We start from the raw sequence: 27,914 nt of genomic DNA on the forward strand, positions 1-27,914 counted from the left end.
GATATTTTGGACAAATCAAGAGTACGTGGTACTCATCTTCTATTTCGTTAGTACAAAGGGACATAATCTATTGGCAAATGGGATTTTAGGCACACTCCATCTTCCTTTTTTTCAATCATAAGCATATGTGAACTAAGTCGGAAACGTGTAAACGCAATTCGGTACTTCCTAACATCAATATTAGTTAAATATTTCTCGATGCACAGAGTTTCCTTAATATGAAGATACAATCTAGTTTCACTTAAAGTTGATAATTGATGTTTCCACATTTGAGAATAAATGTCCTTAACCCTTTGCGTAAATTCTCTCACAAAATCACAACTTTCAGGAACATATTGGGCAACCCAAATATAGCCAAAACCAAACCTGAAGAGCGTATCTCTCAGTAAACTTGCCCAGTTTTCAACATCAGGGTTCTCATTTGAACTATTCAATAATGAATTATACATCAAAACTATATATCTATCTGGTTTACTTCTCAAAATCTTAAGCCAATATTTGATAATCCTGACAAGACGAATAACTTTTTAAAGGGAATGTACCCAATTCTCCATATAAGAAAGTTGATGGAGTTGACATTTTGACATATAATATGTGTTTCATAAATTTCAAGTGTACCTTTTCAATAGCATTAGCTTCCATAAAGCCCCAAACCTCGCAACCATATGAGAGAATAGGAGAAACAACTGATTGGAATAACTGATACTGAATATCTGGAGTAATGTACGCATTATCATTGAATATATTGTACAATGAACCAAGTGCCTTCAAACCTTGTTCTGATAAGATTTTCTGAGCTTGTGAAAACTGCCACCTGTTGAAAATATTAAACCTAGATATTTAAAATTATTGATTACCTCAAAGGGTGAACCATTATAGGACCATTTTTCAGCCTTGCCTTGTCTACCCCTTTACGAAAAATAACAACCTTAGTTTTTCGGTATTTATGGTCAAGCCCATTTCGTGCAGTAAGTAAACATCCTATCAAACCGTCTTGTAAACCTTTAACACTATTGCTAAAGAGCACCATATCATCAGCAAATATCAACAGAAGTAAACGTACATAAGAAATAACAACTCCCAAGTCATCAATAGAAGAAAGTTCTTCTACTATATCATTAATAAATAATGAAAACAAAATCGGCGACAGATTTTCTCCTTGCCTGACACCAATAGACGACATGAAAAAGTTTGAATGAATATTACTGGACAGCCTCACACAAGACTTAACCCCCTCATACATACTTCGAACTAGAGTTAGAAGTTTTGAACTTATCCCAAGCTTATATAATTTACACCAAAGTGCATGTCTATTTACATAGTCAAATGCTTTTCGATAGTCAATGAATGCACAATATAATTTAACTTTATTTTTAATTGCAATATTAATTAATCCATGTAGAACAAATATACAGTCAACAGTGCTGTAATTTTCTCGGAAACCGGCCTGTTCTTCAATAATTACACTATATTTTTCACACCAAGAAGAAATCCTCAAGTTCAAAATACGAGTAAATAACTTGCTGAAACATGACAGTAATGTGACGCCTCTATAATTATCCGGTATTACCTTGCTACCCTTCTTATGTATAGGAACGATAACTCCTTCAGTCCATCCTGATGGGAAATACCCTGTTCTAAAAAATAGCATTGAACAATTTCGTCATTACGGGAATCAATATTGATGAGCCATGAACCAAAAAACTCATTGATAATACCGTCATAACCAGCTGACTTACCCAACTTCAACATTTTAACAGCAGTGGATACCTCGTTTTCACTAATATCGACATCTAATTCCTCTATCCACACTTGTACATCATCAAGATCTATTTCTCTGAGAGTATCATTATCGGTTTCCGGGAGTATCTCAGGATTAAACAAATTCTTAAAATGGTCCTCAAAATTACAATTGCTGATACTACTTGACTTTTTGTTATGACCTTTAACTTTCTTCCAAAATTGTTTAATATTTGTTTTACTCAGAAGTGACAGATCAGCTGCCGCCTTCTTCTTATAAGATTTAACCTTGTTTCTACAACATCTCCGATAAACAGAGCGGCAGTGTACCATATCAACCCTGTCAATATCACTCCCAGATTTGGTAAATCTTGCCTCCGACTCCTTGAACTTTGCCCTCAAAGACCGACACTCATCATCAAACCAATACTTATCACGTGGTGCACGTGCGGCTGGCTTAGCCACGTGATCACTGCCGGCACGTAACATAACCTCAGTGATTGACGCAACACAGTTGTCAATATCAACCTTGTCAATATTTACTTTATCGAGAGTGTTTTTTAGGCTCTGTAAGGCACATTTTGTATGATCATCCTTGAGGTAATTGTGGTAGTCATCACATTTACTGTCCCTCCATTTATATCGATCTCTATATTCGCCTGTAGGTTTACATTCTTGGTAATAACTGTCCAGTTTTAACTTTACATGGAGACAGCGATGATCTGAATGTTCTGATAACTGTCCAATTTCAAAATAACTAATCAAAGGAAACATATCAATTGTTGACAAAAAATAATCAATAGTACTTTCACCCTGGCACCCACAAAACGTGAAATTACCCACATCACGATCACAACTCACTCGACCATTTACAATTCTTAACTGAAATGTTTTACAGAAATCCAAGAGCCTATTTCCATTTTCATTAATCGTTTTATCCTTAGATATACGTTTCATTGTAAATCCGTTATTGTCCATGAATGACATCTCTGATTGTATGTCATCAACCACATAGTCTTCAGGGAGTGGAATATGGTCCATATCTTGTATATTTTCTAGTTCGATATAGTCAGATTTTTCACCTGTACGGGAGTTGAGATCACCCATAATTGTAATGTCACCGCACTGTCGATATTCCGCAACATGTTGAAATAAAAATTCAAAAGTATCTAACCCTTGATAAACATTTCTCCTACTCGAGTTCGACGGGGTTATATAAACAAAAAACAAATACAGATCTTTTTCCAAATTAAATGTCACCTTATGGAAACGAAAAATCATAATGTCCTCACAATCACTGTGAACTTGTGTAACACCATGTGCTACACGGTTGTGGAAGTACGCCACCATTCCCCCAGAGTCCCTCTTCGCTCCTCTTCTCCTCTGTCTGTGCTTACTGTACACTTCGTACTCGTCAATATCAACATTACTGTTCTTGTTAGTCCAGGTTTCTGAGAGCAAGATAATATCATGCTCTGTAATGTCTCTCACAAAATGTGAAACATCAAGTTTACTCACCAAGTTGCCATTCACATTCCAGGATATAAACGACACGTCCCGTGGTACACCCTTGGGCGTTCTGTCCTAGCAACTCCCTATATCCTCCTGCTCCTCGAAAACCTGGATCTCTCGAACCACTTTTCCATCCACGAACAGCTTTGCTGGATACAATATTGTTGCCTTTTGTTGTTTTCTTCGCTTGTTTAAGTTCATCTTTCAGCTTGTCTCTTGCTGTTCTAATTTCCTTAGGGAAATCTTCGCTGACACCACTCTGTTTACCTTTCAGATTTCTCCCCTGTCTTTTGACGAACTCCTTGTCTTTAAAACTTTCAAATTTCACAACTATGGGCTTCGCTTTCCCGGCTGTGTTCGCTTTTCCAAGCCTGTGTGCCCTCCCTATCCTTATTTTTGAGACTTCGCCTGCAGATATCCCCATTTCTCTGGTCATGAAGGATTTAACCAGCATTTCACAGTCCTCCGTATTGCTTGCCGTTCCCTGTTTGGGAGAGGTAGCAGCAGGTTTCAGACCGTAGAATATCAGGTTGTTCCTCCTGCTTCTTGTCTCTTGTTCCAAACCCCTCCTTTCCAGCTCTTTAATTTTCTTCATGATATTTTCATAGTGTACCCTGATTTTGTCTACAGTCTTATTTGTTTCTATCAGTTCTGCTTTCAATTTACAAATTACCTCGACTTCATCCTGAATTTTAGCAACTTTCTTTGAAGTGGATTCAATATTTTGTTGCATGTTTTGCAAAAGTTCATCATGGTTGTCCAGCCGTTTCTCAATGGCAGCTACACATGTATTTGTTTTCATCACTGTATCGTTTAATTCACCTAGCGTGCTGTTCACCTTTGCTAGAGTCTCACTCACAGTTACGAGTTCCGACCGCATGGCCACGAAGTCCTCGTGCAACACGCCGCCATCTTCATCCGCTCCTGGTGTCGAGCCCTGTTCTCTTTTTTCGCTTTTTCGCTCCTGTTCTTCTTTAAGTTCCTCAGTTTTTCTGCTTGTGTCGATGTTGTCCACCTCTTCCATCCTTGCCTTTGGCATTTCTGCTCAGTTTGAGACGGTCCCCGTTACGCGTACTATGTCTTTGACTTATTTTAAGTGCTGATATTTCGAAAGAGTTGGTAACGTACCGACATGTCTATCAGCACATCAGTCCCAACACAAAGTCTTGTTACATATGTCAGATACTTGAAAGTTCCTTATAAATCAAGCGAATTATTTTTACAAGTGCATCATCTTCACTAATAAAGTCTAACGTTGGTACATTGCAACGACGGGCTCAGCCGATTAACGGGATTGGGTGATCAGACTTCCTGTCTTGGTTGACACATTTTATCGTATCCCAAATGCGTAGATCGATGCTCATGTTGTTGATCACCGGATTATCTGGTCCAGACTCGATTATTGACAGACCGCCGCCCCATAGCTGGAATATTGCTGAGTGCGGCGTAAAACTAAACTCAATCACGCACTGTTATCGGTTCTCCAACACAGATGGATGTATCAATGTTTTACAAGCTTCACAGATACTGTTTCTAGAAACTACACTTGAATATTATAAAACGTATGTATGTCCAAATATTGGAGATTTCCCCTTGATAAGCCAGCGAACCGACATGTCACCTCTTGCACGACTGTTGTTTCTTGGCAGTGTAATCAACAAAATATTATATACGTTACGCTGTTGGCAATGTTCAAGTACATATATATTATAGTGTGCTAATCCACATTGACGGAAGTATGTAATGACCGAAACTGCTGACAACAAACTTGTATTTACAAATCGGTTCCAGCAGCCTAAGACATAACCAGGCGTTGTGATAGTTGGGCATAGAGGGGATGCCAAGGTAGGAAATTTGTTATCATTCAAAAGCTGTCGGTACCTTTCTGAGAGCCATTCGATAAGGTATGAGTACTTTCTTTACCTATTATATGAATGTTCAAATACTGGTGATATCCCCTTTATAAACCATCGAACCGACATGTATCAACTGGGATAGATGTGAAATCAGATCAGGAAAATGTTTTTTTGACAGTGTGACCAACATAAATATCATCTACTTCCCACTGTATGCCGTGTACAAGCAAATATAAGCTTATCCACATCGTGTGTAACAACGAGAAAACAATGACATTGAAAGTATAATCCTTCAAATAAGATACATTTAGGGGTCTGAACCGTTTAGTTATATACATGTACGTGCACTGGTTAAGGCTTAGTAAATGGAGCAGATGGTGTTTAAACAGACATACACGAGTCCATAACCTAATAATACATTTTACTATCATGATCTATAAAACTCAATCTCCTAATATGAAGAGATCTTTGTTTCACATATGAGGTAGTTGGGTCTAATACATACTTATCAACAGTGTGAATTGCGTTGTCTCTTACACATATATACTCATGCCAATAATGGTTGTCACCCCCCTCCCCACCCCAACCCCACCTCACACCCCCACCCCCCACCCCCTCTCCAATTACAAAAATTGAAGGGGGTGACAACCATTATTGGCATGAGTATATATTCACTGTTTACCTGCGCAAGCTTCCTGTATGACAAAACTTTGCATCAAAATATTTACAAAGGTATAAGAATGTTCAACGAATTGGCATTTCCTTTTTCAGAAGCCATCAAAGCCAACATTTGACATCCAACATAAGGACGAAATTTGGTCAGTTTGTCTGAGGGTTTTGTGGGCAGTGCAATCAAAATATTCACTTAACAGTTCTAAATACGTATGGGAAAATGTTGTAATTGGTATGTGCAAATCCACAACGCTAATGTAATCGCAACACGAAGATATTGACATTAAAAGTACCACAAAAGCTCTTTATTTCATATATTACCATACATAAGAAGACAACTTATAGTAATTGTTATCCACATTGTTGATACAATTACAGCAGGAAGAAAACTGACAATACGACTATAATCATTGCAATATTCGACTTAAACAATGTTGACATGTATATAACAAGTAACTTACAATGACTTGTTGTTCGTCTCAGTAATATCCTTCTTATTTTTCGATGGAGTGTTTTGAATGTGAGCTTCACTTTCACATCCACACGGTAAGGGAAAGAACGTTTGTGTGAATGATATGCGCGATTGTTGTATGTGCTGTTGTAAGTTGATATTTCGTGTCATCTCCACATGTTCGGACAAATGGGCATGTTAATGTACACGTGACCCATCGGACCAATAGGCATGAGCATTCACAACTACATGCATACAGATGGTGCCGGCAAATATCGTCCACGCTGAGAAGATGCCGCCAGCAAGTATCGACCACGCTATCTATTGAGAGCGAGGTGTTTAGTGATAGATATTATAACAAAGTATGCGTCAGCACAATATAACCCCAATTGTTTTAGTCCACGAAAACGAAAAGTAGTCGTTACATGGGTGAAATATAAACAATGACACACACACACCAATTTTTTAACTGATATTTCGTGTTAAGAAATCGTACGTATAAAACTTGGATCTGAACGACTACATTGATAAATATAGTTAGCATCTCCATTTTAGCAAATTTCTGGCCCGTATCTTCCATCGTTACATGGTATTTTTACCGGACATATTTTTCGATCGCCCAGTGAAATAAACTAGGAGAAAACTTTTAGATCCATATCAATGATGTTAATTACAGGGTTTGTCATGCCTATATTAAGCCTCTATAGTTTTGTAAATATAAATGCCATTTATTATCTATTTGTTTTCCAATGCATTAGGAGGTCATAATTCATCCATGTTTTTAACTGTGGATGTGCTTGTGACATTCTCGACTCTCGGTGGGATGATAAAACAGTAAAAATATATTCATTATCTTGAGTTACTTTGGCACATATCATTTGTAAAAGTTTGTAAACAGATCCATATACATAGTCATTTTTCACAGAATGTTGTCACATATTAAGTGTCTGAATCGGTTTGCAAAACAACATGAAAAAGTTATCATTCCAATATTATTCAAAATGTTTATGATTATAATAAATATGGTGAAAGAAATGATCTGTATACAAAAATATCCACAATTACACTGCTCAATACAATGAATTTGACACAGTATTTGACTAAACTGAAAATAAGAAAATACACAGTATGATCAGTATGTTCATACATGCCTTTAAAGATACATACATTACCCATAATAATACAAATCCTTTTGCTTTACTGTATTATACTTTACAGCAGTGTACACATGCATAGTTCAACACACAAACATTGATTATGCTTATGTTTGCTCTGAATATGTTGACTAGTTCAATATTGTGGTTTTAATACCAACAGGTTTCCAAACTGAATGGAGCCCATTCCTCACCCCACCCCAGCCCCAGATATAGTTACAGTTTTTTATGTGTATGACAATGGGAAAATAGACGCATATGAAATATTCATAACTGTTCTTTACTAAACGTGACTTTAGCAAACTTAAGCCTCACCTGGGAGCGTGTATTTCAGAACATCGTTTACAGATAAAAAGTACTTTTTTCTAGTCATTAATACTGCTCGTTCAGTTTAGTTCCAGCATACCACAGGTGATAATGGACCACATCATCGATAAATGTATGTGGAATCACATTTGCTAAAATAGAGATGCTAACTAGATTTAATCAATGTGGTCATTTTGATCTATGTTTTATGTCTACAATTTCGTGACAATAGTGAGGTGACACCAAATATCAACGCACACGTCTTTCTTTAAAATGGGGTGTGTTTCACTGTTTACAGTTTGCCCATGTAACGACGACTTTCGTGTCTTGTTTTTGTTAAACCAGAAGAGCACCCACCCAACAGGAGTAAGTTGAGGTCATTCTTTTCATTATTATTTCAGGTTATGCAGGACAAGCTTTGAAGTATCCAGTCCTAGTCACAGGCCCTCGTGTCTTTGTGAGGGTTAACGAGATTGATCAATTTTGAGATTGAGATCAATTTTGAGATTGACCCCCAACTCGAAATGCTTCACAGTACAATAAATCATAACAAAGCCGACACTTCGGTGTACCCCACCTTCCTGCAATCAGAGGGCTTGCTTTGGCATACACCTTTCGTCATCCATTTGTGACGAGATCGTTTAGTTGAGGGTCAAAATCGGCTTTCAGTCGACTTGCAGAAATAACAATAAAGAATCAGGTAGGTGTCATGAGTGGTGATCGATAGGCCAACCATCCATGATTATATTTACATTAAATTTTAATCGATTGCAAGTGATGGTAGCGCAGCGATCGGCAAAGCAGGCGGGTGGGGTGCACCGAAGTGTCCGGCCTGGTCATGATTTATTGTACTGTGAAGCATTTCGAGTCGGAGGGCATCTCAATTTTGTTTTCTCTCTAATCTTTAATCCTCGCAAAAACACGAGGGTCTGTGGTCCCAGCAGCGTCACTACATTCATGGGAGCTGCTATACCTGTGTCGCTGGAGAAAGGCCCACCATGAACGCCCTTATGAAAGACTCAGTGAGGACCAACAGTGTTACATTTGCAATAACTGAGAGAAGCAACGGCTCAGTCTAACACTGAATACAGTTGCTGGATAAGTAAATGAAATTCCAGTTTTCAATTCATATGCATATGGATTGTGTCAACATGTAAGTGATATCGTTTGAAAAATCGTCTGGATCACGTTGTCAATTTTCAGTTGTATTCTTGTCAGGTTTGAGACTCTTTAAGTGGCATGACAATATGCATACTGATGTTAGTGGGGTCCTTTTGTTTGTCAACCTTTATGTCCCCTTTGACCTTTAGTCTCCCTCCGCTGCATGCTGACCTGCACTGTAACAAAGCAGCGTGGTGAGTGGTATCTGTACATGTCCATATAGGTCATTAGCCAGGCGTCTTTAGTACAGGAGGACCTGGGGGGTCAGGTTAGAAGGAGGGTCAGTAGCCATCTTCCACGTGCACTGTAACATAGCAGCGTGGTGAGTGGTATCTGTACATGTCCATATAGGTCATTAGCCAGGCGACCTCAGTACAGGACCTGGGGGGTCAGGTTAGAAGGAGGGTCAGTGGCCATCTTTCACCTGCACTGTAACATAGCAGCGTGGTGAGTGGTGTCTGTACATGTCCATATAGGTCATTAGCCAGGCGACCTCAGTACAGGAGGACCTGGGGGGTCAGGTTAGAAGGAGGGTCAGTAGCCATCTTTCACCTGCACTGTAACACAGCAGCGTGGTGAGTGGTGTCTGTACATGTCCATATAGGTCATTAGCCAGGCGACCTCAGTACAGGACCTGGGGGGTCAGGTTAGAAGGAGGGTCAGTAGCCATCTTTCACCTACACTGTAACATAGCAGCGTGGTGAGTGGTGTCTGTACATGTCCATATAGGTCATTAGCCAGGCGACCTCAGTACAGGACCTGGGGGGTCAGGTTAGAAGGAGGTTCAGTAGCCATCTGTCACCTGCACTGTAACATAGCAGCGTGGTGAGTGGTGTCTGTACACGGCCATATAGGTCATTAGCCAGGCGACCTCAGTACAGGAGGACCTGGTGGGTCAGGTTAGAAGGAGGGTCAGTAGCCATCTTTCACCTACACTGTAACATAGCAGCGTGGTGAGTGGTATCTGTACACGGCCATATAGGTCATTAGCCAGGTGACCTCAGTACAGCAGGACCTGGTGGGTCAGGTTAGAAGGAGGGTCAGTAGCCATCTTTCACCTGCACTGTAACATAGCAGCGTGGTGAGTGGTGTCTGTACATGTCCATATACGTCATTAGCCAGGTGACCTCAGTACAGGAGGACCTGGGGGGTCAGGGTAGAAGGAGGGTCAGTAGCCATCTTTCACCTACACTGTAACATAGCAGCGTGGTGAGTGGTATCTGTACACGGCCATATAGGTCATTAGCCAGGTGACCTCAGTACAGGAGGACCTGGGGGGTAAGGTTAGAAGGAGGGTTAGTGGACATCTTTCACCTACACTGTAACATAGCAGCGTGGTGAGTGGTATCTGTACATGTCCATATAGGTCATTAGCCAGGCGACCTCAGTTCAGTAGGAACTGGGGGGTCAGGTTAGAAGGAGTGTCAGTGGCCATCTTTCACCTGCACTGTAACATAGCAACGTGGTCCCTAATTGAAGTAGATATATTTAAGCTACAAAGAACTGACTGTACGTTTTCGGTTCATTGTCAACCCATAGTCTGTTTGATTTTTCATTCACATGCTGGTTAGAACGATGAATATGCATGGACTTCGCTAAAGTGTTCAGTACATAATCACAAAGGTGAGAAGGGAGGTAATTCCCTCCACTTTGACGGGGATTCCCCTACATTCTGTAGGTTGTGATGAAAGAGCAGCCCGCTTCTGTGGGCGTGGTTTAAACGTTATCCGTGAGGACATTCACTTAAGCCAAACGACCCTTAAAACGGGCGTGGCACGAAAGGTATTGTCTAGAGATTTCGTGTATTGGAACAGAGAGTTTAAAGTCAGAACATAATGCCATAATCAGTTCTCGTAGTGTGTCTTGTATGATATTGCATGATCTATGACCTATGGTTGGGCCACACACCATGCAAGAGGTCACGAGTATGATCATGTGACATTCCTTATATGGACTCGTTACTACGAACGCCTCTTGCCCCACAATAATCATAGTTTGAGTCATTTAAGGCAACTTTATCAAATGTCCAGCAGCTGAGAGGAACTCCATGGGGTCGTGATTCTGGTTGTCAGTTGGTCCTTCAGTCTTGTGAGTCTCTGGTCAATCTCTGTGTAGACGGGTTGGCGGACGGGCGCCGTGCGACATCTGCACCAACTTGCTCCTCTCAGCTTTCTCCAAGAGGTTACATTTCAGTTACAGATTCTTCCTTTTTTCATGAATCTAATGTGCCTATTTTTTAGATTCTAAAAGGATTTTAGGTCAAGAGAAGATTTTGTCAAAGGTCACATTAACCTCTGTTCTGATCATATTTTGTTCACTTGTACAGTTTTCTAGGAATGATTTATTTGTAAATTGTGGAAATAGCGAATGTCGATTATTTGGTGACCTTTGTTGGAAACATCATAGCAAGGTGTTACTGCTGATGTCAGGATAAACTCTAAAGAGAAACGAAATTCTAAAACATTGATCATATTTACTAATATGTGGAGCAAATTTGAATCAACCAATCATTCGAGTTTTTGGGAGATAGTAAAGAGAGTTAATGATAATAATAGTAATATGAATTTGTAAAATGTATATCTGACTTAACTCGGAGTGAAGTGAAGGCTTCACAGGCGAGGTATGGGAAAAGCAAGGAAATATATGACAGCAACTTATTTGAGTTTATTATCAATTTAATGTTGTATATGCATTTCGGTTCTATGATTCACCCTTCACCAAAGAAATCATTTTCTTAGAATAAAATGCATAAATAAACACTTGCCTAACCGTATTTACACAAACGCGCGCGCACACGCACGTACACACACACGCACACAATATATGTCCAGGCTAAAAATATAGACTTTTAGTTGAAGACTGTTTGGAAGAAAGAAATTCTGCCTACACATGCTATCTCTTCGACCGTCAACAAATTAGGGCTGAAACTGAAGTAAATGCGGTTTTGACTTTTACATAACCACCCTCCTACCTAAACTTACATGCGTTCTAAAACTATTTCTACCAGGGCCGGCAACATTTATCAAAGCCAGTACAACAATTTGTACATGTCTTTATGCGTTTCATTCATCTAAAAACATTTAAACAACATATGCCTTTAACCTGTTTCATTTTTACCTAAAAAATATCTTAAAATGTGTAAAAACTATTGCCATTTGCGCATTTAAACTAAAATATATACTTTGAAAGTTAAAAGTATACGTTATTTCAAATCAGAACAAGTGACTCTCCAGAATGTAGCTAATGGTCTTACTGACGTATGTGTCCTTCATTGCTGAGGCTACCTTATCCTTTCAGCGAAGAATGGTTGAAGGATTTATACCGGTAAACTCCTTTCCATGTAATTTTGTTGTATATATACAATAACGACTTTAGTGACATCATTATGTTATGAAAACATATTGTATTCTCGTCCATTTGGTCTATTTAGTCAGAGAGGACAGACTCACTGACTTGGTTGACAAATGTCATCGTATCCCAATCGCGTAGATCGATGCTATTGTTGTTAATCACTGGATTGTCTGGTCCAGATTCAGTTATTTACAGACCTGGAATACTGCTTAGCACGGCGTTAACCAACCAGAGACCATATAATAGATTATGATATGGTCTCTGAACCAACATACAAAAAAAATCCCAAAATATTAGACTGACTGACTGACTGACTGAGTTTGGTTTTTGTTACGCCGCTTTAAGCAATATTCCAGCAACATCACGGCGGAGGACACCAGAAATGGGCTTCACACATTGTACCCAAGTGGGGAGTCGAACCCGGATCTTCGGCTACCCCACCGCCCCCAAAATAATAGAACATTCATCTTCATCACCAACAAAGTTGAAAAGAACCCTCTTGCGTGATTTGACTAATTTGAACCTCCTACAAAAGCGACGACAAATCTGAGATTTATTTAATGACACGACCACACACACGCACACGCACACACATACTTTGTGTAAAACTACGTAAAACGTTTTGAACTTGCCCCGCGCCGCGATATCAACTTGTCCATGCGCTATCTTGGTGCAACGTCAGTGCCCGCGTGTTTCAATGACTTGGCAGAATATGTATTAAGGTGATGAGTAGGCACGCTTATCTAGAGGTAAAGTCTTGCTGCAGCAACCTCCAGGTCCATAACAACATGCCTTCACACAGCAAAGTGATCGTCGAACAGCTGTCTTTCCACTGGACCTCCATGACTGCACGTTTAGCCCTACAATCAGTCTAAACAGAGGATATGAATTTATACACAAACGGAAATATACTCATGTTCATATATATAGTCACTAAGACGAATATACACTTGACGCCAAAAGAAACGTTACCCTCCTACCTTTATGAATGATTGAAAAAAATATCAAAGATGTCTTAGAAGGTTTGATTTTATTTACAAGAAAGCTTAAGACCACAGCTTTATGCAAATCACGAAAGAATTCTCAAATGCATTCATATTTAGGTAAAATGCATCTTTTTCAGAGTGAAATTGTCCTATATTCGTCCCTGCCGAAATAAACCAATAATAGTGATTTTGATGTCCAAAAGAAAGGTTGAAATAAAATTCCGCTTTGGGACAATGATCAACCATTTGAAGTCACAAGTTTTCAACTACTATGACAAGAAACCATTGTTGTAGAGTGTGTAAAATTGTAAAATATTCATTCCTATGATTTCAGTCTTTTAAAACATTTTCTGCTGATTTGCATCAGTGAAAACAAGTAAAACGTGTCTGATATTGTGAAAAAATGTTTAGGAACATCTAAAATTATCATTGTTAATTTCTTTGCTTGTAAAGTAACACTTTTCCATTTTCTGTTTACACATAGCAATATCAATCGCCAAAACGCAGCAATATTGAAGCAGTATTTAAGTGAGTGAGTTTAGTTTTACTCAGCACTATTCCAGCTATATGGCGTTGATACACAAGTACGAGAAATATGCCAAATTAACAGCTGAAGGGAGAGAAAATAAAGAACTATTGGGATGGTTCAGATGGGTTCGACATACAATGCTGTTGCCAACGCCCTCGGATGTCACCGTATCACGGTTATAAGACTTATTTAGGGCTTCAGACAGCCTGGGGTCACCGTAGACAGACCAAGAAGTGGACGTGCACGCATCACAACGCCAGCTGAACATAGGTACCTCCGTCATCAAGGAAGAAGGGTAACGTTTCTTTTGGCGTTTAGTATATATATGGGGTCACAATAATTTCGTGTGAGTGTGCGCGCGTACATGCGTCCGTGTGTAGCATGTTAACAGTGTAGATAATGTTGTAAGAAGATTGTCTCTGAAGTCATGTCCAAGTTTTACATGCGGTTAACAATCACTTTATCAAATTATCTTTCACGCGTCCTAATAACATCTTTCTGGTACTGTGTGCTCACCTGAATCCCATGTTCAATCTCGTGTATTTGGCATCTTGCTTTAGTTCTGTGACCTGCTCTGCTTTTCAGACATCCTAGCACCTGTCATGTATCACTAAAAGGCCATTTAAGACTGAAGTACTCCATAAATGAGGGTAAAGCACTTTAATATTTTATTTCTCAAAATATGTTAACGTCTGAATTACATGCTTCCAACCCTTGTCTCGATCTTTCACTCCCAAAAAGGTAACCTTGTCAGTCTACGACACACAGTTTTAACCCCTAGTCTGGTAACATCTTGTAACAAGGTCACGATGTAACATCCTCCACGTGGATGCTGTTGTGATGCAGAGGGTGCGAACCAGAGGAAGCTGAGGAACGACTGTTTTGTTGTTTTACGCGGCACTCAGCAATATTCAACTATACGGTGGCGGTCTGTAATTAATCAAGTCTGGGACCAAACATTCTTGTATCAGAATCGTTAGCATCGATCTACTAAATTGGAATACGATGACAAGACGTGTCAACAAGCTTGGGTTGCTGAAAAACAATATATTCTAACACGGATCTTCACAGGTGTTTACAATGATTTCATTTTCCGTTTGAGACTTTATGTATGCCTCAAATATTTTGCGGAAGAAATATAATACTCGAGGAAAGGGTAGGAAAGCGCCACTTCGCGTGCCAGCTGTGACTGAGATGGGCAGTACAACAAGACGATCACATTGACCAGTTGGAGAGAATAACACTACTTCGCTATTTTATCTCATGTCATATTATGTAATCTCAGTTCAGTAAATCCCTCACTATGTGAAATCTATTCATGTAAAAATTTCATGAGGAACTGTTATAATTTATTCACGTATTCCTTTTTCGCACACCATGTGATGTAACCTCGACCTAGATTTGCCGATATGATTGCGCAATTGGCTTGTCGGGAATACTCGGAATTCTCCGTGAACAATGACTTGTATCTTATTGAATGACCACTGCAAGGTAGGTGGCTCGATCCTCTGGCCGGGCCGTGCCATGCGTGAAAGATGGTACTTGTTACCCTGCCTCAAGGTATAAAATATTGTCATGTCGACTAGAAGTCGGTTACACTTTCATTGCTGTAAACTGTTATAGCGCGTCATGATATCTGGGCATGAATATGACACCAGATATACGGACTTGTTCCAACACGCTGCTATGTAGGTGAAATAACCTTGTGTGTTGTTTCCCATTGCTTCTCCATGCTGGGATACTGAAGACCTGCAAAATCAATATACACATGTATCAAACATAGCTTGACAATCGATCCACGCATGCAGCTGGAATACGATGACATGTGTCAACCAAGTCAGCGAGCCTGACCACCCGATCCCGTTAGTCGCCTCTTATTATAAGTATAGGCTACTGAAGATCAAATCACGGGTCTTTATCAATCTACTGAAATGTTTTTATGGGTTTAAAACTCCCACCAGTACCTACTTGATTACCGCTATATATAATTCCAGCTTTATGATCTGATGGGCTGTCATTGTTTTGTTGATGTGTTTAATGTTATAAATAACTGCGTAATATTCCAGCTGTCTGATACTGCAACTGGATTATATACTGCGAGTGAATGAATCAGACCATGTGACTCTTCCAGCCAATATAAGCAAATGTGAGGCAGTTAACATGAGTGAATGGATATGAGGCAGTGAATATGTGTGAATGAATATAAGCCAGTGAATAAGAAGCAGTGTATAACCGAATGCATATGAGGCAGTGAATATGAGTGACTGGATATAAGCCAGTGAATACGAAGCAGTGTATAACCGAATGCATATGAGGCAGTGAATATGAGTGACTGGATATAAGCCAGTGAATACGAAGCAGTGTATAGCCGAATGCATATGCGGCAGTGAATATGAGTGACTGGATATAAGCCAGTGAATACGAAGCAGTGTATAACCGAATGCATATGAGGCAGTGAATATGTGTGAATGAATATAAGCCAGTGAATAAGAAGCAGTGTATAACCGAATGCATATGAGGCAGTGAATATGAGTGACTTGATATAAGCCAGTGAATACGAAGCAGTGTATAGCCGAATGCATATGCGGCAGTGAATATGAGTGACTGGATATAAGCCAGTGAATACGAAGCAGTGTATAACCGAATGCATATGAGGCAGTGAATATGAGTGACTGGATATAAGCCAGTGAATACGAAGCAGTGTATAGCCGAATGCGTATGCGGCAGTGAATATGAGTGACTGGATATAAGCCAGTGAATACGAAGCAGTGTATAGCCGAATGCATATGAGGCAGTGAATATGAGTGAATGAATATAAGCCAGTGAATACGAAGCAGTGTATAGCCGAATGCATATGAGGCAGTGAATGAATATAAGCCAGTGAATAAGAAGCAGTGTATAACCGAATGCATATGAGGCAGTGAATATGAGTGAATGGATATAAGCCAGTGAATCACCGAAAACCGAAAACTCACGCAGGCACATTGCTTTTACACCGGTAGAATTGACCACCTCTCTTAGTCCTTTTTCCAATGATTATGCTTCCACCAAATAATATAGTCCGTATGGAAAAAAAATTGTTATTCGTAAATGTGTATTAATTTATTATATTCTCTTTGTTGTAAGGCAACACAAATATCCCCATATATGGTACGTACGCTTCTGACAGTCCAAGACGGATGGTTTGACAGAGCAATTTAGTCAGGCATCAGTTACCTCCCCTTTATGACTCGCTTCCCCAGTCACTTCTACGCGAGACGGTTCGCGCAGTTTTAAGAAAGTAAACATGTTTCAACACAATAACAAACGGGTGTGCGTTGGTGTGCCTCGAAAGCTGCATATATATTTTGAATCTGCGATGAATGAGCTTTCAGAAAATACTAAATGTAAGTTTCTGAAAAATATGCACAAAGGTGAAATTCGCTGTTCAATATTGTCAAATTTTGCTTAAATTTTGCACATTTTGGACAAAATTTGACTATCTAATGTTTTCTTGACACGTTTTCATTCATGTCAATCAATAACTTGAACACCTATTAATTACTGTAGCAAATTTTGTTTCATTATTTTCATAAATAACACTTTTAGACGCGTGTTTGTGTGACATGCAGAACTTCCCTGTCTGTGATTAGGCAGTCACGCGAATGAGTGACCCCCTCTCAGGTAGTCACTTGTACGCGTAACGGGGGACCGTCTCGCGTACACGTTACGTCCTCTACAGGTGAATACGAAGCAGTTTATAACCGAATGCATATGAGGCAGTGAATATCAGTGAATAAATATGGGGCAGTGAATATGTGTGAATGAATATGAGCCAAAGAATACGAGGTAGTGTATATGCGCGAATGCATATAAGGCAGAGAATATGTGTGAATGGATATAAGCCAGTGAATACGAAGTAGTGTATAAGTGAATGCATCCGAATATGAATGCCTGAGTACTTGGCAGGTCGACAAGCAAATGGACATGCATAAGCCCATGACAAGAGAGTCCAGTAAACGAACAAATATAGCCCAGTTTGCATCCTTGCCAATACATGTCGGTTTTATCTTCTGAATTATGAGGGGACTGTAACACACATCGACAGTCCAATCAGAGAACATTTTACAAAATCAAATCAAGGCTTCGAAAATGTGTGCGCTTCTGTGTCCAATCCCAAAACATAAGCAGTAGAGTACAGAACTTTTATTACGCTCAGACCGGGATACTAGGCACATATATACAGTTGAAAATACATGGGATGGCGGGATGGTTTACATGGAAGATTGTACAGTTTTCATGATAGTACTGCAAAATATACAAAGTTTTTTGTTTTTGAAAAACACTAAAACACTAATAGATAAACAATTCGTTAAATCTTACCAAACTGGGTTGTTTAACATAATGACTGACTGACTGACTGACTGAATATGGTTTTACGCCGTTTTTAGCAATATTCCAGCAATATCACGGCGGGGGACACCAGAAAAGGGCTTCACAAATTGTACCCATGTGGGGAATCGAATCCGGGCCTTCGGCGTGAGGAGCGAACGCTTTAACCACTAGGCTACCCCAGCGCCCCTAACATAATCACTGGGGATATAAGCGAAGACATATATTTTCGAAACTGTTCGAAGTTTTTAATTAACTCAAGTAATTGTATATTTTTGATGACGTAAGTTTTCGTTTAGCTCGAACGACCCGTGAAGGTCCGGGTAAGAATGAACCTTCAGTAACCCATGCTTGTCGTAAGAGGCGACTAATTGGGATCGGGTGGTGAGACTTGCTGACTTGGTTGACACATGTCATCGGTTTCCCATTGCGCAGATTGATGCCCTTACTGTTGATCACTGGATTGTCTGGTCCAGACTCGATTATTTACAGACTGCCGCCATATATCTGGAATATTGGTGAGTGCGGCATAAAACTAAACCCACTCACTCACTCACTTAAGCTCGAACGACTGAACGCTTATCGCAGTGACGTATCTGCAGTGCTATTTTTATGTGACCCCAGCTGTAAGTTTTGTCACTGCAATGTGTTGTGTTTTTTAATAGTGTGCAATCTGTATGCCTCTGTAATTGTCCGAGGTAGAACTACATTTAACGCGTTTTAACTGTGCTAACCTCTCAATGTGGTTGTTTGTCAGGGGCGAAATCTTAAACCAATTCGTTATCTCATCGACCAGGTCGTCTACAACTGGAGCCATATTTATGAAGACATTTAGAATAAAAGCGTAATATGTTTCCATCACAAGGGGAAACGGAAGCGGTCTCAAACCATCAGGTTGTAAAAAGTGTTCCATGTTTAAAGCATTTTCAGGATGGTGCAGTTGTTGAAAGTTGTGTTTTGGAAACACACACAACTAAATATACTTTCCCAAAAATGAAACGCATATGTGATATTGAAATAAGACATTTCAAAGTTCAAAATTAGTTTCTGATTGTTAAAATATCACCATTATAATGCTGGTTTGTGTACATGGAACGAATGAAGACTTTAATGCACGTTTACGTTCATAAATGTCAACTTGTATCATGAAAATGTCATGGAGAAAACATGGTTCGCAATATGCACGTGCAATTCTGAGAAATCGTGATCAGGGACATTGCCTACATAAGGCCTTTTTGCGTTGAGACGGTCATTAGTCATTTTTGAGCTGAATGAAAGAATATAGTTATATGCCGCAACTCACTGTTGTAAATCGAAACATGGCCATTGGACGTCAGGAGGTTGGGAGTCTCATTCTGCCGTTGCACGTCACTTCAATGTTCACCATAGTACCATCAGTCGTTTATGGGACCGATATCAACAAAACTATTCTATGCAAGAAGTGGTTGACCTCGGATTGCCACTGCAGCGCTGGATAGGTACAGTGCAGTTAGTGGTTTGAGGAGGGTGTCGGCGCAAACCATTTATCATCGTTTTTGAGAAGCTTGGTTTCGAGCCAGAAGACCCTTTTTTTTCCCGGTGCTGCGACGAATACATGGACGGGGCGATGGCCCAGTGATGCAATAACCTTTGATTCTGGAAGCTACAAAACTGGCGATGTGTATGGTTCACTGAGGAATCACGCTTTCTGCTTCAGTGCCATTGTGGAAGGGTTTATGTCTATCGACGTCGATAATGAATTGCCTTGAATTGTGTGTGCATAGGTTGATCGATATGGTGGTGAAAGTGTCATGTTGTGGGGAGCCATATGTTACATGCAGAAATCTAACTTTGTGCGACTTCAGGGCAATGTAAGTGCTATTCGATACAGAGCAGAAATCTTAAAGATTCGAATGGTTCCGATCGTTGTCCTCTAGAGGGAGTTGTTCCAGCAAGATAATGCCAGGCCTCACACAGCATATGCCACTAATCAGTATCTTCGTAATAAGAACATTACAGTACTCCATGTCTTTTAAAATCGACTACACCCGTGAAGACCCATGCTTGTCGTAAGAGGCGACTAACGGGATCGGATTGTCAGGCTCACTGACTTGGTTGACACATGTCATCGTATCCCAACTGCGTAGATCCATGTTCATGCTGTTGATCACTGGATTGTCTGGCACAGACTGGATTTTTTACCGACCGCCGCCATATAACTGGAATATTGCTGAGTGCGGCGTTAAACAACAAACAAACCAAAACCAAATCAACGATCTCATCCCATTCGACCATTTACGGGATAAACTTGGCCGACGCGTACGTGAACATCAACCGGCGCCCCAGACTGCTGCAGGCATTGCAAGAGGAATGGGCCAGAATTCTACAAGGTCGTACTCAGATCTTATTCAGCCCAAACCGAGACGGCACAGAGCAGGTTTAGGGGCTCAAGGTGGCCACAACAGATATTGAAAACAAGGCTCACCCTGAAACGGACGCATTCAGTTCTTGAAGTTTTTATAAGCTATACATATTTACAGACATTTGATCTAAGTAATATTTTGACGTTTGGCTGCAACCGTTATAGAATTACATGTATTATCTCACTTTAACGTCAGCATATTAATTTCTCGAAAATACACCAATGGGTTTATTTTGTGTGGGAGAGTATATTGTAAAACAAAACTACGGATAACGACATACACATGTAACATGTTACAGGGGAAGTATTAAATTGGAACTATGCTGAAAAAGGAAAAGGTTCGACCTGGCTACTGGCATGTGTCTGAGACTCCGGAGGGGAGGATTCAAGACTGGTTGACCCAATGGGACAAGGGTCACTGGGACTTCTACTACACAGAGCCCGGTCCGTAGGTATACATAGGATATATAGAGTAGGTCGGGTACTGGGGCTTCACCTACACGGAGCCCGGCCTGTAGGTATGCACGGGGTAGAGTAGGTCGGGTACTGGGACTTCACCTACACGGAGCCCGGCCTGTAGGTATACATGGGGTTAGAGAAGGTCGGGCACTGGGACTTCACCTACACGGAGCCCGGCCAGTAGGTATACATGGGGTAGAGTGGGAAGGTCGGGTACTGGGACTTCACCTACACGGAGCCCGGCCAGTAGGTATACATGGGTGAGAGTAGGTCGGGCACTGGGACTTCACCTACACAGAGCCCGGCCAGTAGGTATACATGGGGTTGAGTAGGTCGGGCACTGGGACTTCACCTACACGGAGCCCGGCCAGTAGGTATACATAGGGTAGAGTAGGTCGGGCACTGGGACTTCACCTACACGGAGCCCGGCCAGTAGGTATACATAGGGTAGAGTAGGTCGGGCACTGGGACTTCACCTACACGGAGCCCGGCCAGTAGGTATACATGAGTAGGTCGGGCACTGGGACTTCACCTACACGGAGCCCGGCCAGTAGGTATACATGGGGTTGAGAAGGTCGGGCACTGGGACTTCACCTACACGGAGCCCGGCCAGTAGGTATACATGGGGTTGAGTAGGTCCGGCACTGGGACTTCACCTACACGGAGCCCGACCAGTAGGTATACATGGGGTAGAGTAGGTCGGGCACTGGGACTTCACCTACACGGAGCCCGGCCAGTAGGTATATATACATGGGGTTGAGTAGTAGGTCGGGCACTGGGACTTCACCTACACGGAGCCTGGCCAGTAGGTATACATGGGGTAGAGTAGGTCGGGCATTGGGACTTCACCTACACGGAGCCCGGGCCAGTAGGTATACATGGGGTAGAGTAGGTCGGGCACTGGGACTTCACCTACACGGAGCCCGACCAGTAGGTATACATGGGGTTGAGTAGGTCGGGCACTGGGACTTCACCTACACGGAGCCCGACCAGTAGGTATACATGGGGCTGAGTAGGTCGGGCACTGGGACTTCACCTACACGGAGCCCGGCCAGTAGGTATACATAGGGTAGAGTAGGTCGGGCACTGGGACTTCACCTACACACACGGAGCCCGGCCAGTAGGTATACATGGGGTTGAGTAGGTCGGGCACTGGGACTTCACCTACACGGAGCCCGACCAGTAGGTATACATGGGGTAGAGTAGGTCGGGCACTGGGACTTCACCTACACGGAGCCTGACCAGTAGGTATACATGGGGCTGAGTAGGTCGGGCACTGGGACTTCACCTACACGGAGCCCGACCAGGAGGTATACATAGGGTAGAGTAGGTCGGGCACTGGGACTTCACCTACACGGAGCCCGGCCAGTAGGTATACGTAAGCTAGAATAGGCCGGGCACTGGGACACCACCTACACGGAGCCCGGCGCTTAATTATTATCGGTCAGTGCTTGATTACTTCTCAGCACTATTTACACCTGGGTGCTGACTTCCAGTGTACACACATAGCTCACTCCTTAATAGCCTTTCATTCACTTGCTGAAGGAGTAAGAACACATTCCGAAAGGTCGTGTTCCTTATAATACAAAACATGACAAGCCATATGTACAACCTCTCACCTTCATCATGAAATGTTGTTATGATTTTGATGCTGGGAACTTAATCTTTTTTGAGCAGGAATCTGGTGAAATACTTTGAAAAAGTCACTGATGGACGGAAAGGTCTGAAAATCCTCGTTTCCCACTGTGCAACGACCTATGACCTCATCTGGTAAGTTTTTCTGCTGGACATAGTGCCAACTCAGCACTAAAGGCTTCAACACTAAAGGCAAGCATACACCACAGGCATAGAGTGGAAAAACCCATTGTGATTTGAACAATCGTTCATATTCATGGATATGTCTGACTAAAAACCTACCTTGTTACAGTGGCATTTCTAGTGAGAATATGCCGAAATCAACAATTTTCCTGAAGTGGAAGTGACCTTTTCTACAAAGATACCTCGTGTGGTCTTCCATGGTTACAGTCCGTTTGGGTTCAAATGAGAACGATGAATGATTAAATAACTCGAAATAGCTATAAGTGAACAAAACATAAATAAGGCACATGGTCCTGAAACCTCTGTACCCAACAGGATCTGAAATCTGACGTTAAAAAAAAAAAGTAGTTTAAGAAACCATCATGCAATATTGTTCTATTTTCACGCTTCACCCCGAGGGGTGACAAACGGATAGTGGAACAGCGCCGGCATGCACTTCAGGTGCAACGCAGCGCAGCCAGGTGAGATGATCCCTACTTGTCAGGAAACAGCCGCGCTGTTCCACCGACCTTTCGTCACCCTTCAGTGTGAAGCTTGAAAATAGAACTGTTTAACATGATAGTCTCTTAAACAACGTCAGATGTCAGATCCTGTTGGGTACAGAGGTTTCAGGACCCCGGTTGTATTTATGTTTTGTGCACTTATACCTATTTAAGCTATTTAACCATTCCTCGTTCTCATTTGAACCCAAACGGACTGTAAGGCGTGTACAGCTAGACTCCAAGACATTCATGGACAGTGGGATTGGAATGGATTCCCGACCGACTGCAAGACTACTGATGCAACATGGCTATAGTCCGAGAGGTGTAGAAATTACCGTTAGCTCAGTTTTGTCTGCAGTAAGTGTCAGGATGTTATCTGTCATCCATGAGTTGACACAAGTTATACACGATACCATGCTGAGACGTGCCTCTTCTTCTTGAAACCAACCGGCCAACACTTCTTCTTGACGTGCTATGTCCAAAGCAAATCCTTTCATCTGCTGGGAATCAAACCAACAGAGACCACACGTGCGATAATTTGGGATTACACTTTCTTAGTAAAGTACAGATTCTAGTACTTTTGGGGTTGAGTCCCATCCGGGATTCGAACCCACATCCTCAGAGCCAGGCACCAAATCGCCCGCACACAAAGTCAGACGCCTAGACCGCTCACCCACCGCGGCTTCCACTTTGTGTACTTGCGATTAGGTGCCTGAATCTGAGGGTGTGGGTTTCAATCCCGGATGGGACTCAACCCAAAAAGTACTAGAATCTGTACCTTACTACGAAAGTGTAATCCCAAATATAGCATATGTTACATTTGACCACTTTCCAAAATGGCATTGTGTATTTCATGAGTTCGGTCCACATTACAGACTTGTGCAAGTAAACAGCTATGATGTTCTAGTAAACGATTTTACCACAAATGCATTTTAATCTTGAGCTGTTGGTTACGAGTTTATGCTTAAAGTTTTAGTTGTATTTTCATCTAAGGGGCTATCTACGTACGGTAAAGTGTTCTGTTCGGGTTGTTGGGGCAGGGACACTGTTGTACACAACATTACAACTGTACTTACCCCTGATATCGATGTCGTTGTGTGTAGGTTCTGTGAGCGAGGACACACTGTGGTTGGTGTCGATCTGGCCGAGAGCGCCGCACAACGGATCTTCAAGCAGTACAAGCAGAAACCTATCATTGAAGACGTCCCCAGTATCAACGGAAAACTGTACAAGGTATTTGCACAGTCGGGGAAAAGTGCACTACACTACCTATCTGTTTCTCAATTTCAAGCTTTTAAGAAAGATTTCAGTTATGTCTGTGCTAAAAGCGAAGCCAGATTTTTTTTCCAAAGCTTTCATTTCGCCCTCAATGTGCTTTATTAAACAGTCATTCTAAGAATTATGTGTCACGAACCAATTTCCTTATCTCTGCACGCATTAGCAGCACAATATTTAAGCAATATTATCATAATATTAATACAAAACATCTATTCGACAATTACTGAGATACTTGAACTTGTCAGAAATTGAAAAGAAGGTTCAGTGTATTGAATGCAATGTTTTTTTCTTCTGTCGCAGAATGAGACTGGTACCTTCAAATTTTACGCTGGCAATTTCTTCCTGTTCAACGAGTGAGTACTCTGATATAGTGACATTGCGAGGGAGGGAGAGTAAGTCTTTGCTTCTCTTTTATCAATATTTCAGCAATATCAGGGCAAAGACGCAACAGATAGGTTTCACGTTGTACCCAAAAGATAGATGGACATTCGAATAGTTGAAAAACTTTCTTGACCGATATTGATCGTATTAGGCCATGGCTTCAGCATGTCATCAGCATTGTGACAGTGTCAAGGGTCACACAACAAAATGCTACTCCGTTAGCTCATGGTAACACAATGAAACTTATATTGTTTGGGTAAATACATAACAAGTCTTTACCAAGATTATAAAGAGCATCATACCACTCTTGCTCAGAAGTTGTTTGGTCAAGGTTACAAGATTCAAGCCCCCAGTAAAGCTTTCAAAAAGTTTTATGGAAGACATGTGGAGGGCATTTGATGCAAATTTGACGCAAGAGTGACAAAAATGATGTTCGATGCAATTCCCTATTTTGACTTATACCAAACGTTCTCGAATTATTTCGCGAACACTTGGTATCATCACTATTCCAAAGGATATTCCACTCAGGATATTGTCAGAATTGTACAATCGACTCTGCCTTTACAAGAGAATTCTTGTGGATGTTGGAAAAATATTCTCATAACTACGCTCTCCATATGTCTTCACATTTTCATATTCATCTTTTGGTTGGGAAAGATTGGAAACATTGTCCCCAATTGTGGCCGCCCGCTTACTTTTATCTATATGCTTTTAGTGAGTGATTGACGTTTTATATATTCCAGCAGTATACAAGTAATGGTCTCACATATTGACAATGTGGGGAATCGAACTAGGGCCTTCGGCATAACGAGCGAACGCTTCATCCACTGGGCTACCTCCCCTATAAACATTTAGAGATAATTTGACATGTTATAACATACCTTCTGTTCCAAGGGATTTGGAAGGAACGTTCGACTTTATCTGGGACTCTAAGGCTATGTGTGCTGTTGATATCAGAGACAGACCCAGGTATGTATTCAGTCAACTCGTTTGTTTCATAAGCAATGCTTCCAACAATATGGTCGTTTTGTGATGTCAAAACACGTTGTGCGCCTCAGTAATAATTAGATAATTCTCTGCCATAACAAAGCTTGACGAACTGGTGTCTTTTGCAGGTCAGCATTTGTGTTAAGTGTTGATGTTAGCTTTTTAATGGCAACAAGGCTGCATCAATCTTACGTATGTACTTTATTTTTATAATGTATTGGAACGTACAGAGAATGTATGAGGCCTAAGGATCCGAATAAGCCATTAGAAGTCGTTGCCTGCTCAAAGCATACAAAAGGGCGGAGGATTTTGGATGGCCACGATGTTTCTAACGCTGATTATTACTTTCATGACATTTGCTTCTATACATGTATATTGTTATATCTTGACATTTCCATGGGGAATCGAACCCGGGTCTTAGTCGTGACGAGCGAACGTTTCAACCACTAGGCTATCCCACCGCCCCACTTGCCCTAAGAGCGAAAAGGATGGCGATTTGGGATGACCACAATGTTTCTCTCTGTGATTGAAATAAGGATAATTTCTGCTTACATTTCACGTGTTTAAAGGTTTTCCTATTTAAATCCTACCCGTAGTTAAATATCATTGATATCCGTAGATATGCAGTGTAGTGTACTGCATACATGTAGGTCTTAGTGATCGGTGTGTTTGTACTTCCAGTTACTTGAAGGTTATCCGACGAGTGATGGGACCAAAGTGTACAATGATGCTGGAGTTTCCGACGAACATTTTCCCAGGTAAATTGTAAATACCTTGATGGATATATAACATATATCATGTATGATATATCAATATAATATATCAATATATCAATCAACTTCTTAATTACGATTTTATACTGACATGGATCAATCCGATCAGAGACATCTACCACTTCCCAGTGTACACGTGTGTGTGTGCGTGCGTGCGCGCGCGCGTCTATTTACGCAGTTGGGATACCAAGTCAGCGAGTATTATCACCCGATCCCGCTATTTTCCTCTTACCACAAGCATGGGTTGCTGAAGACCAATTCTCCACAGGCTTTAACCAAGTTCAGATTCACGAATAGAAAACAAACACACAATTATATATTATAGTATATATATGCGTGTAAATCTATTCCTTGTTTAATTTCAGGAGCACCCTACTATTTCAGTGAGGAACAGTTAAAAGAGCTTTACGGTAACGCCTGTATTTCTGAGGATCAGTTTAGAATCTCTTCTATCATTGAAGCACGTGTTGAATCAATGTCATGAATGTCCTACCTAGCTTGATACCAACGTTAGAGTGAGTGAGTGAGTGAGTGAGGAGAGGTTTACGCCGCATTTAGGATTATCCAGCCATATCGCGATCCGGGGACAAAGGTTAGATAGTCGGGGCAATCGAAATACTTTGTTCCTCAAAATTAACAACTGCATGGATGGCAATCTCTTAGTCGTATCCACAAGAGGTTGTAGTTCCGAATCATGCTGTTAAAACTTTGTTGCGAATTTTCCTTTTGTTTTCTGTGTACTGAATCGTGATGGAGGAGAAAAGACGTGATTGATATGATAAACAAACTCGGAGATCTTACACTCGGCAACATATTTTTCTGATATAAAAAAGTCATGACGAACACGAACAATTTATATTTGGATTAATGGTTTTCTTAAAAACTTATATCCCCTAACCACATGGGCATGTGTTGTTTCCCAAGGCGACTACTGCGACGTGAAGTATCAGGACCAATACGACTTCAACCCCTACAGAGCCTACCACGGGGACGTGGACGAAGACGGGAAACCGCTGAAGCAGGAAGAGGCTGTGGAAGAGGAGGAAAAGCTTGTGATCCACTTACAGAATTATTGTCTGAGGAAGAGGGACTGACGTTGGTATTTCTCTGCTAGTTCCAAACAACTCTCATAATCTGACAACGATCCAGAATATAGTCAATTATATAGAACAATTAGTGATAGAAACAAACAATTCCATTTAAATTAAACAGATCCCCGGTGAGCTGGGAGATTCAGAGCCTGGGG

General features: G+C 41.1%; 1 protein-coding gene and 2 long non-coding RNA genes across 4 annotated transcripts; 2 read left to right on the plus strand and 1 right to left on the minus strand.

Moving 5' to 3' along the window:
• Positions 1–8,354: 8,354 nt before the first annotated feature.
• On the plus strand, positions 8,355–27,911 carry LOC124275400 (thiopurine S-methyltransferase-like). The gene is made up of 10 exons (XM_046710958.1): positions 8,355–8,713; positions 14,304–14,368; positions 20,790–20,938; positions 22,627–22,719; positions 24,353–24,482; positions 24,828–24,880; positions 25,803–25,877; positions 26,577–26,653; positions 27,034–27,078; positions 27,593–27,911. Exons 3-10 carry the CDS (start codon positions 20,811–20,813, stop codon positions 27,760–27,762), a joined length of 771 nt encoding a protein of 256 aa, XP_046566914.1. The 5' UTR covers positions 8,355–8,713; positions 14,304–14,368; positions 20,790–20,810; the 3' UTR covers positions 27,763–27,911.
• On the minus strand, positions 8,581–9,301 carry LOC124275414. Its single transcript, XR_006898271.1, has 2 exons — positions 9,152–9,301; positions 8,581–9,023 (listed from the first exon to the last, which is right to left on the minus strand). It is a non-coding gene; the product is annotated as an uncharacterized LOC124275414 (long non-coding RNA).
• LOC124275412 lies at positions 21,168–22,600 on the plus strand. Of its 2 annotated transcripts, XR_006898268.1 has the most exons (4): positions 21,168–21,343; positions 21,462–21,647; positions 21,717–22,027; positions 22,094–22,600. It is a non-coding gene; the product is annotated as an uncharacterized LOC124275412 (long non-coding RNA). The 2 variants fall into 2 exon arrangements; XR_006898269.1 differs by lacking the exon at positions 21,462–21,647.
• Positions 27,912–27,914: the final 3 nt, after the last annotated feature.

This window comes from Haliotis rubra, unplaced genomic scaffold, assembly GCF_003918875.1.
Source record: "Haliotis rubra isolate DU_JTF1 unplaced genomic scaffold, ASM391887v1 Scf2, whole genome shotgun sequence".
NCBI lineage: Eukaryota > Metazoa > Mollusca > Gastropoda > Lepetellida > Haliotidae > Haliotis > Haliotis rubra.